The sequence below is a fragment of the Limanda limanda genome, chromosome 2 (genome assembly GCF_963576545.1).
Source record: "Limanda limanda chromosome 2, fLimLim1.1, whole genome shotgun sequence".
In the NCBI taxonomy this organism is placed as follows: domain Eukaryota; kingdom Metazoa; phylum Chordata; class Actinopteri; order Pleuronectiformes; family Pleuronectidae; genus Limanda; species Limanda limanda.
In genome coordinates this window covers 12,200,392-12,212,007 of record NC_083637.1, presented here as the reverse complement: position 1 = coordinate 12,212,007, position 11,616 = coordinate 12,200,392, and the positions used below count along the sequence as shown (strand labels likewise).

The following is an 11,616-nucleotide window of genomic DNA, read 5'->3' as shown; positions in this document are numbered from 1 at the left end:
CCGCCTGCAGCAAACACACGATCCCAACGCTCGCCACCGACAGGGGGCGCAGCGGGGGAGACACCACTCTACCGGGGGAAACAGGATTCGCCACCACACCGGCTCGCAGCTCCTCTCTCATCATGGCGTTCTTCACCCCGCACCTCCGCAGAGCTCTGTCCACCTCCGCGGTCAGAAACGTGGCCATCAAACATGTGACCATCATCGGAGGGGGACAGATGGGAGCCGGGATCGCACAGGTGAGCGGACACAGGTCTTCCGGAGTTGGGTTTAGCCTCGGAGCTAACAGCTAGCTTCAGAAAGAGTAACCTGAGATCAGCTGCTGGAGGACATGAGGGGACAGAGCTGAAAGTTTCACCCACTGCTGCGAACAGATCTTTATGCTGTTATCAAACCCTCATGACAAAGAGACTATTGATCAATGATTTAATGGCACAGTTCCCAAAATAGAAAGTTTTCATAGGCTGGTATCTGCAGATCAACCAGCGAGCAGGTGAGCCTGTTTCCTTGTGGTGTCATGTGACTGGACTGGTTTTATAAAAATGCTCATTGTGCAACATGGTCCTTGTATGAAGTTCTGCATTATGACTTTTCACTTTTTTAACACAAACCCACCCAGCTGCCTCACCGTCACTTATAATATGCTTCTCCTCCATTTCCCTGCATGCACTGCTCTGTGCATCATCAGCAGCAAAAACACACTTTGGATCATCATTCATTAATTTTGTGACTGTAAACCCATAAAGTACCTGCACAGAGTTCTTATGCAGAAATAACGAATCAGCTCAGGGAAGGCTTTAAAGTGACAGTTCCCCCTAAAATGAGAATTCACTCATTATCGCCTGTCTATTTTATAGCAGTAGATCTTCGTTCCTCCTCCTCGGAAGTGCGCAGGCGTAATCCATCCTCCTGGCTTTTGGAATACGGAAGTGAACAGGAAGACACTACCAATGACGCTATAGTTGCTCGGCAACCTGTTTACTTCATAAAAGGCCTTCACTCAGCAGATGCCATGACGGGCAAAAGAATATTATCAATTGGAGAAAAGATTATTATGTTTTCTGCTATAGCAAAACAATCCTGACTGTAAACATTTGGATCCTTGCAACCAAAGCAACGTACAACATTAAGTCAACAACGTCACTCTGTCTGACCTCCAGGACTTTATCAGACAGCTCCTGGAACTCTATATGATGTTGAATGAATCCAAGGGAATAAGCCTTTAATATCAGATGTTAGAAATGAGAACAAGTGAAAGATTCATTATTAACACTAAGCAGCAACAGTTATTAAAATCATTTGTATGAAGGCATAATATCTAGCCAAAACTACCTCTAGCTTTATTTGGTTGGAATTCTGTCAGACACAACCTGTAGTTAAAAGTTTGAAATCCCAACAATATTCTACTCGAAACGAGGTCATTTAAACCATGTTTTTATCCTCACTGACAAGTTTGAATCTCCTCCCTGAAGGTTGCTGCAACGACTGGCCACTCGGTGACGCTGGTGGACACAAATGAAGACATCCTGAAGAAGGCCGTCAAGGGAATTGAAGGGAGCCTTAAAAGAGTGGTGAAGAAGAAGTTTGCCGACAAGCCGGAGGTGAGAAGCAGCAGATCAACACACAGAATACAACCAGGTCAGGAACAGAGTGAAACGTGTGGTATTAATGGATGAGGATTGTATTTTGTGTGTTTTCAGGCGGGTGAGGAGTTCGTGCAGAAAGTCCTGCAGAATGTGGCAACATCCACAGATGCTGGATCTGCCGCTCAGAGCACAGATCTTGTGTTGGAGGCCATAGTGGAGAATCTGAAGGTCAAGCAGGATCTGTTCGGTCGGCTTGACAAGCTGGCACCGGAGTAAGCACTGTCCCCTTTCTGATTTGATTGATAAGCTACAAGTGTTCCATTAGAAGCAAGTGCAGCAAAATGGAGAAGTGGAGTGATGGAACTCTATTTTCTGGGTTTTACAACTTACTTCAGTAATCAGTTTTTTAAAAACACTGAATGATATTAATTTCCTAATATGAGAGTTAAGAGGACACATGTTGTATTTGGACGTGTTTGTCTCACATGTTCCTCACTCACTTTGTTTCTGTAACTTTTTTTAGACACACCATCTTTGCCAGCAACACGTCCTCGCTGCCCATCTCCGACATCGCCAGCTCTACCAGCCGACTCGACAGATTCGGCGGCCTTCACTTCTTCAACCCAGTCCCCATGATGAAGCTTGTGGAGGTGAGGCCCCAGAATACAATCTGTGTTTTATTTTTATTAATGTGTTTGTGTATTTAACAGAGACACAGAGTTGCACAAGACAGAATACAATAGATGTGATGTGTGTGTATATGTTCCATATTTAGACCTTTGAATTCAGGTTAAAACAAGTTCATATGAAAGAAACCCTGTTCCTATCATTCATATCCATAGGCTGTATACAATAAGTTTATACTGGGGTATTAATATTTGTCTCTTCTTCTCCAGGTCATTGGAACTTCGGCAACAAGCCAAGAGACGTTTGATTCCCTCCTTAACTTCAGCAAAATGCTCGGTAAAACTCCAGTGTCCTGCAAGGTGAGATCTGATGACTGAGGTCGGAACGTGTCCGTCGTGTCTTACAGAATATGTCTGTCCACTCAGCAGTAACTGACCTCTCTTTACCCAGGATACACCAGGGTTCATTGTGAACCGCCTGCTGGTTCCTTACATAATGGAGGCCATCCGGTTGCATGAGAGAGGTTTGTATACCTGGAAACACTGTAAAAGAATCTGAGCTCTCGTTTATTTGTTATTATTTGCTTGAGTAAATGTTTTTCTGTGTTGTCCCTTTTCTTCCTCAGGTCACGGATCCAAAGAGGACATTGATATTGCCATGAAACTCGGTGCTGGTTATCCCATGGGACCCTTCGAGCTCTCGGATTACGTAGGATTGGACACTATGAAATTTATTATGGATGGTGAGTGAACTGTGTGGTAAATATTGAGTTTGTGTATGACTTTTTATTTAACATTCACAATTTTTTGGCCTTTTGCAGGTTCATTATTTTAATCTAGGTGTTTACTAGAATAGGTCTCGTTTTCTGTCTCATGTGGTACACAGCTGCAGCGCCTCCTTCCACCTTCAGTCTGAAACACTCTTGGTTCAACTCCCAAATAGCCCAGTTTGCTCTGATTGGTCAGCTGATCCACTCTTTTGTGATTGGTCATTCGCTTATAGCGCGTGTCGGAAATGTTACGCCCCAGAGACGCCCTGATCAGCTGTTAGCACTGCCGTCGCTACGATAACAGTGGCGTCGGTTCTGCTTTACCTGTATGAGCCAAACTAGCCAGTAGGTGGAGACATGTTACCTGGTTTGAGGTTAAAAGAGGAATGTAGGAGAGATGGACTCCCTTGGCTGTGTACTTTGGCCTTTGTAACTAAAGAGATCATTTACACACACATAATAAGTTACATGACATTAAAGAAGAGTGGAAATCTAATAGTGGCACGGCTGTGTCAGTCTGGAGAAACTACTGCAAGAAAGAAATTTTAATAACAGCATCTACTATTGCCCTTTTTTGTAGGTTGGACTGAAAAGGATCCCGACAACCCCCTGTTTGGCCAGAGTGAGCTGCTGAACAAGTTGGTCGCAGAGGGAAAATACGGCAGAAAGAACGGAGAAGGATTCTACAAATACAAATAGATACGTGTCACTGTGTTTCGTGTGGAGGGACGAGTCCGGACTTCAGATAATAAGCTAACAAAGGACTAATAAGGAACAGAAATAGAAAATGTGCCTTCTATGTTAAAGGTCAACTTGTCTGTCCATTTTTTCTTATGCACGTCGTCCCTTGAATATCTTTGAAGAGATTCAGTGTAATTAAATAAAATAGATTTTTAAAGTACTTTTTTGGCGTTTGACTGTTTTACAGATACACGTGAACATCAGTGACATTCATGCTCAACATCTAATGTGAGGCCTCATATCTATTATCCCTCCAAGGTAGATGGATATGAAAACAGCTTTGGGGTCAGAGTCTGCTCACATGTCATTCTGCACAACACAACATGAAGAAACAAAACATCACATATATAATCTACTTAATGTACTTTATATTATTCCACTATAGCATCCTCAGTCAGTGTTGAAGGGGGCGTGTATGAGCCCTTTATCAGATGCTTTACAAAACATCTCAGACCATGAACACAAGGTGGTGCTGTTTCATTTGAAATGGAAAGATACTAGGCACAATTCAGATTTGAAGTCGTATTCTTTGATCTTTGCTCTTTGATCCAATGTTTACGTCATAGAATTGTTACCTTGGGATTTTTACAATTTGACAGTTCAGGAGAAAATCACCTTGTTACCCTGATGTAAGAGTTGTATACTTGGATGATGGGCTTTTCATTATCATTGCAATAATACCGTATCTGTGTGTTTCTCGTTTAAATGGTGTTGAACTGATTGTGTTTGACTTATAATCTCTAAGGGCGAATCACACATTTACATCTGGTCCTTCCAGCTCCGGTCTTTACAACACACAAGTGATCACATGAGCCAATGGTGCCTTTTTATTTTTCTTTACAAAAAACAAAAACAAAATAAAAACAAAACAAAAAAAACATGTTGAAACAGTTCAAATATGACCACTTGGTAAGCAAAATGCTAAACCAAGATGACAGTGACCCAGAATATGATAATTAAAAAAGGAATTCATCAAGTAATACTAAAATAGAGCATTGAAATCAAAAATGTTACAGAGATGCTTGCATGGAATAAACAACATGGCTAAAGACACACTATTAGCTACCAGAGAGAAAAGACAAAGGTCCATTGCAATAAAAGAAAGACTGCCAAGTGCTGGGGTAAATATATATATCTGCTTCATTTGTCATGTTTCAGAACAATAAAATATAGGCCTCTGAGCTATCACTCTTGCCTTTGTCCTCATGTTGCCTGCAAAAATACCAAGAAAATTGACATATCCTGACAGTTTTTAAAAAGTACACATACTGAGCATTATTTTACATCTGAGCAAGACTCGAGGTCACTATTTGTTACAAATAGTTATCAAAAGAAGCCTTAAGTTTCAATTTTCTGCAAGACGCTTCAACAAGAAAAATGGCTTTCCTGTGTCCAAAGCTTATTTTCATATATACCACTATATAAAAAAAACAATATTAAAAAAAAGAAAATCACTAAAATATACACCGAGAAATTGAAACGAGGGTTCAAGATACAAAAAAAGCATTCAAAATAAAATTCAGTCTAAAAATGAAAAAGCAAATCAAATCGTTGATCCTTTTTTGCACCAACTGGTCAGCGACAAACTAAAATGGCGTCTTGAAGACGTTTCTTTAGACGAGATGAGATCCCTCCATCTTCCTTAGTGCAGTCTAAAAAGAGGTGTTTGGTCAGTCGAGTGAAACCTCAAAGGGTCTCCAAAAATCCAGTGAGAGAAAGAGACGAGGGGAAGGTGGGGGTGAGGGAGCGTGAAGGTCGGCCTAATAAAACTATACAAATGAACAGAGGTGACAAATAAGTTACAATAACTTAGGGACGGGTGTCTGGAGAGTTTGGGCAGTGCAGGGGGGAGGAGTTTGTGTGCACATCAACAAATTGCTGCTGTTTTCGGGTTTTGTGTTTTTCAGTGCAGTGCCTTGGATCGTGGTGAAGCTCGAGTCGTTGCAGGAACCTGACAAAACACAGACGTCGATTCTGGGTTTCATTTCCCGGTGCGAGAGTGTGGTTTTTCGTGAGGGTGCTCCTACTAATCATGATTGTCTTGTTCAGTTCAGTGTCTCTACAGCAGGCGCCTTCAGGAAGGAAGTGTCGTCAAACAGTGAAGTGTTTTTTTTGGTGAACGGTGGAGGTGGTGGTGGTGGTGGTGGTGGTGGCGGCATGTGACTGTGTTGAAGGGAGTAGGGGTAGTTGGGGTGGGACAGGGGGAGGGGAGGGGGGATCCTCTGAGAAGTGGAGGCTTCAGTTTGGAGATTTAAGGGTCTTCATGAAATCTAACAGGCCTCCATCTCTAGAAGAGGGCCCGTAGCTGCTGCCTTCGCTTTGCATGTGGAGAAATTGTTCCGTTTTCCTCCTGAAGAAGAAAACAAAAGTGGGATTAATGAGCCGCTCAGACTGTGGAGCCGCTGCATCTCTGTACAGAAGAGAATCTGCTGAAAAAGAAAAAAAGAGGAAAAACACAGGTCCCGTCCACGTCACATTAACCAGAACCAGACACATCAAGATGAATCACAGTGACTCAGAAGCGTGTCACCCCCCCCCACCCCCCCCCCCCACCAAAGCCAGGGAGGGGCAAATTACAATCAACAAGATCAATCACCAGAGTGTTATGTTCTTAGCGTTACAGCTGATTGAATGAAAGCCGCAGTGTCGGGCCCGGCGCTGAACTACAGAGGGGTTAGAGGTCAGCGACAGGATGTGGGCTGGTCTGGCTTTCATCTAGTCCGACACGGGGGTTGCCGTGACCCAGCTGGCAGCGGCCGAGCTCGTCTGTGCCCTCCCCCTGACTCACACACTCCTCCTCCGAGGCTCTGAAGGCCAGCGCCACGATTGTGCAGCTTCTGGTTTGACATTTAGGCCGCCGCTGCAGGTGGGCGATGGGAAAAACAAGATGAAGAAAGGCTCTCTGCGCAGGAGGATCATCGCAGTGACCCAGCTGGTTAAAACAAGCGAGAGTTCATGGAATTGTTGTCGGTCATTATGTGAACCAACACAGTTCAGGTGCAGGTCGACGCTGTGGCGTAAAGGGAAATGTCACCTGACTGCTCAATCCACATCACAGGGGACTAGGGTTGCAAAATTCTGGGAATATTCAAAGTTGGAAACTTTCCATGGGAATATACGGGAATTAACGGGAATATACGGGAATTAACAGGAAATGTTGTGGGTAATTTATACTAACTGTATTTACCTTGTCATTTACAGACATAAATATAACTAGTCTTGACTAGTCCTGCACACTACAGCAGGCCTCAATAGTGCTGTAGTGTGAAGGATGCTGGGAATTATCTGTGCATGTGATGGAAGAACGCACAGTGGAGGGTTGAAACTCAACGTGCAGTGTGTGCTGCATTCCATACATCTTTAAATAGAGTTTTGAATGATGTTTTTATTGCTCAACGTTAAATTTGCGTATTTTTTTTTTTTTTCCAAAATTCCCAAAAAGTCCCGAGCTTAACTTCCCGTGGAAAGTTTCCGGAAATTTACAGGAAACTTTCCGCCCCTTTGCAACCCTACAGGGGACTGAAGGAAATTTGGCGCCTTTCCCTGACGGGGAAATTGTTTGTCAAGCTGAGGAAAGTGTTCACTTCTGTCTCGTGATCTGGGCTCCAGCTCACCAAACACAGTCAGCTTCAGTTATTGACAAGCCAGGGAGAGATATTTTAGACCGGAGCGGCATCAAATAGAATCTGTGATCAAAGTGGAGAGGCAGAGACAGAGGTGGACGGCTGCCTCTCGCGACTAAAAAGATGGATGTTTTGTGAAGACGAGGACAAAAAAAAAAACGGTATTAGTTTGCCTCTCCCTTGTGGCAAAGCCAAGAGTGTGTTGTTGTAGGAGAGAAGTCAGCTGAGCTCTGCCGCTCGCTGCATCTTAACACTCCAGATTCTTAGCTCACACACACACACACACACACACACGCACACACACACGCACACACACCATCCTGCAGACTGCTTTACCACATGTGGATAAAAGGGAACAGACAGAGGCCACCTTTCCCAAGGAGAGCTGACCCCGAGCGGCACAGAGCCGAAACTGAAAGGAACACACTGCTCCGAGAGAAAGAGAGAGAGAGAGAGAGCCCCTGTCGCTTTTATTTACCTCCGCCGCCGCCCTCCCTCTTTTCATCCCAGGATCTCAAAGCCGGCCCGCACGCCCGGTGCTGCACCCTGTTTCCTGGGGAGCATTTTTCCTCCCCCCCCCTACCACAGACATGAAAAGCACCGGCCTTCCTGCCCGGGGAAGAGGCCTGAAGGGCTGCGGGCGAGAAGTGTGTGTGTGCGTGTGTGTGTCTGTGTGTGTGTGTGTGTGTGTCTTTTTAAAAAAAGGTTTAGTGGTAACAGCAGGGATGTGTGCATGCGTGGTGGTTGGTTGTGGGGGGGGCAGCAGGCCAACGCTTCACAAGGTCCAGTCGACACAAACACTGGGATTCAGGAGCAACTTGACCCCTCCTCTCCTCTCCTCTCCTCTCCTCTCCTCTCCTCTCCTCTCTTCTCCTCTCCTCTCCTCTCCTCTCCTCTCCTCTCCCCTAACTTCACCTCCCTCTCTCCCTCCATCTCCTCCTCCTCTCTCTACATTAGTGCTCAGGAATGCCGGCTGGATTTTTGTAGTTTTTTTTTTGTTGCAGGAAATGAAACGCTCCTCTGTTCAGACAGCTAGCAAAGGTTTAGTCTCCCCCCGTCTCTCTCTCCCCCCAATTCCTTTCCCTCTACGGGACGGACGGAGAGAGGGAGGGGGGGGGGGAAGGGGAAGCAGTCGGACAAGCTCTCGCCCGGCTTTTGAAGTGTGGGAGGTTAAGATAACTGGCACAGCCTCGCGTCTCAATCGCCGCTTTCACCTCCCCGGCCGAATCAAAGAGCCCGCAGCTGGGGCCCGCCTGCCTCCTAGCCCCTTCACCTCCAAACCCAGCGACCCACCCACCTCCGCTGCTCCTTCCCTCGCTCCCTACACACACAGCTCTGGGGTTTCTTTCTGTGCCATTAAAAGGGAAAACACTGCTGACAAATTACTCTAAAAATAAGCCAAGTGGAGAGCGGTGTCTCCAACGCGGGCTGAGGAGCAGACTTTACCATGGCAGAGGAGAGAGGGAACCACTGAGGGGAGATGGAGAGGAGGCCAAGTGAAGGAGGATTTGTCATTTCTTATTTTCATGTGGGAGATGGTTTGTTACGTCAGAACATTTCAGATTGGAATCAGCGTTTGCTTTCAAAATACATTTGGCAGGTGGTTGGATTGAACGGTCAATCACTGTTAACTGTTCAAACGTTTTGTCCGAAGATTGTCAATAAAAATGTCAAACGCCGAATGACAAAAAAAGAGTCAAAAGAGCTTTGCTTATCTGACCAACATCTGAAAACATGTTTAAAACCAAATGGGGCTGAAACCAGTGAATGTTTGAGGTTTTAGCTTGTACAACTATAATGGCTCTCAGTAAAGCGCTAGCTCCAAGGCCCAATAGTCTCCTTACATACATGTAATCAAGCTGCACACATTCAGATATCAGTCCCATAAATATGCCTGATTTTTCATCAAGATCAATGAATTGTTCTGTAGGGAAATTGTTGAAAATGTCTAGAGACTTTTATGGCTTCTTCTCTGACCGACACCACATCCTTTCATGGAAATGGGTAATTTTGGTCACAAACAAAAAATGGACAGAGGTGAAAACATGACCTTCCTGGCTGAGGTAACTAAATCAACTAAATCTAATCGGGACCAATCGTTGAAATCATTCAATTCATTCTCTCGGTTACATCGTCCTCTGAGGTCACAGCCAACAGATGATGAGCTCCAGCAAAGGAAACACCGGTGCCTCAGACTCTGCCGTGGTGACAAGTCTTGGCGTTGACCTCGGCCTGGACTGCACTGTTCAGTGACTCCTTCTCCAAGCAGCCTCCTCTATGAAGTTGTGGCAGAGCTTCTCTTAAACCCACCAGGGGAAAATAAATTAAGAGGCAGGGTAATAAAATAAAAGCACCTGGAAGAGAAGGCGACGTCTTAAACTGAATTCCCTGCCCTGTCAGCACTTTCCTAGACATTCAACTTAAAAAGAAATCGCCGCTTAAAAAAAAAAAAAAAGCAAGTATTTTTTAACCTCCAATCTAAAGTCAGGCTTGGGGGGGGCTGACTAACAAGTCAGTCAGGAGGGGCTTAAACAGGGGGGAAGAGAAAGAAAAGAGGAGGAAAAGACTTGAGCGTAAGGAACTAAGGGTGGGGACTGGCTGTGGTCAAAGGGGGGGGGGGGAAGGGAGGAGGGGGGACACCAAAAACCCCAAACCTCAGGCATGTGTGGATGAGACGAGGGGGGGGGGGGGCACAGGAGGGTGGAGATGGTGGGAGGCATTGCCCACATCTGAGGCGGCATCGCTGGGGGGCCCGGGCAGCTGAAGTCTGGCCGCGTGCCCCCCCGCACCGCTCAGTCTGAGCCGCTGCAGGCTGAGGAGGAGGGGGGGTGGGTGGGGGGGTTAGAGCACATTCAAAGGGCCTACACACAATGACGGCTCCCTCTGCTGTGGTCTGGCTTCAAAGGGGCCGCCACCGCCGCTCGCATTCACCACCAGGACAGAGGAGAAGAGGAGAAGAGGAAGAGGAGGAGCAGAGGAAGAGGAGGAGCGGTGGACGGAGAGGAGTAAAGAGGCAGAAAATGAGTGAGGGATGAAAATGAGAAGGGGCCGAGGTTTTTTTTGCATCCTTTGACAATTACCCGACCGAGTGGAGTGAAAATAAAAATAACCACCGCTTCCCTCAGACCTGGCTGTTCCCTTCCTGCCTGTGCCCCGGCGTTACCTGGGGGCCTTTCCTTCACCGATAAGCATCTCACCAGTGGTTTCTTACAAGGCCACATAGCTCCGCCTCTTCCCAAAACAAGACGAAAAAAAATAGGGGGGTAGACGCAGAGAGAGAGAAAGGGAGGAAGTGAAGAAGACATTACACAAAAAAACAAAAACAAAAACAAAAGCGGAGAGACTGGACCCTCATACTGTTCCTGCAGCTGACCAAACCACAGCACAATGGGCCCGTGACTCAATGAAAACACATCTCCAGCCCCAGTCTAAACAATGGCAGCACTTTAGCTGCGTGTAAACACCGAACTCTAAGAGGGTTATATATCCTCATCTTAATGGTTTTTCTCTCTCCCTCTCTGGAGTGGGCTGCCAGGCCGGGATGAGACAACCTTGTCGGAGTCCAAGATTTGTACTTCTGAGCTAAAACCACACTCGCTTGACACAGTGCCACCCTCTGGAAGTCCGTGTAGCGAGTGCTGAGGGGTTATTCGTCTCCACAGAGTCTGCTTTGTGGAGGTCAGGGGGGGAGAGAGGGAGGGGACGGCGGGGGTGAACTTTTTCCAATTCTATATCCTGCCCACAGCAACATTAGCCAGGGCGTTGCTCTGATTTAAGCCCAAATATCTCTCTTCTCGCTCCGCTTCCCACTACTACTTTTTTTCTGCGAAGAAGTACAATTTTAAAAACAACTCCAGACCCAGAGTCCGTCTTTTTTTTTTGCGATCTGGATTCCTTCCTCAATTATCCCAGGTCACTAATAAGGGAGGGTGCGGAGCCACTGGTCTGTGCCGCCGCAGCCTAGAGGCTCAGTGCCAAATTGAAACGACTCGGGAAATAGAGGCGGACACTGGATCTTGCCTAATTGCGGCTGGAGTGTGTGTGTGTGGCTGCTCGGGTGTGTGTGTGAAATGTGCAGAGAGTGATGAGGGTCTGGTGGAGAGACACACACAGAGATAGAGAGAGAGAGGGAGACGAGGAGAGGCAACAAATATAGAGAAGCGGGAAATAAATAAGTGATGGAGACTGAAGAATGAGTGGCAGTTGAGTGAGATTGGGCAAACTCACAGGACAGAACTCTCCAGAATGAGGGATTTTCTTCTGGCCCGTA

General features: G+C 46.1%; 2 protein-coding genes across 2 annotated transcripts in view; one reads left to right on the top strand and one right to left on the bottom strand.

Moving 5' to 3' along the window:
• The first annotated feature begins 67 nt into the window (after positions 1-67).
• On the top strand, positions 68-3,883 carry hadh (hydroxyacyl-CoA dehydrogenase). Its single transcript, XM_061087819.1, has 8 exons — positions 68-239; positions 1,473-1,601; positions 1,701-1,858; positions 2,110-2,236; positions 2,483-2,572; positions 2,664-2,736; positions 2,839-2,955; positions 3,563-3,883. The coding sequence occupies exons 1-8, from the start codon at positions 123-125 to the stop codon at positions 3,679-3,681; spliced, it is 930 nt and encodes a 309-aa protein (XP_060943802.1). The 5' UTR covers positions 68-122; the 3' UTR covers positions 3,682-3,883.
• A 2,101-nt stretch (positions 3,884-5,984) lies between these two features.
• lef1 (lymphoid enhancer-binding factor 1) overlaps positions 5,985-11,616 on the bottom strand; it is a 40,941-nt gene continuing 35,309 nt past the window's right edge. The window contains exon 11 of the mRNA XM_061092415.1: positions 5,985-6,073. The gene's annotated coding sequence lies outside the window, so the exon portion shown is untranslated. The remainder of the gene's footprint in view (positions 6,074-11,616) is intronic.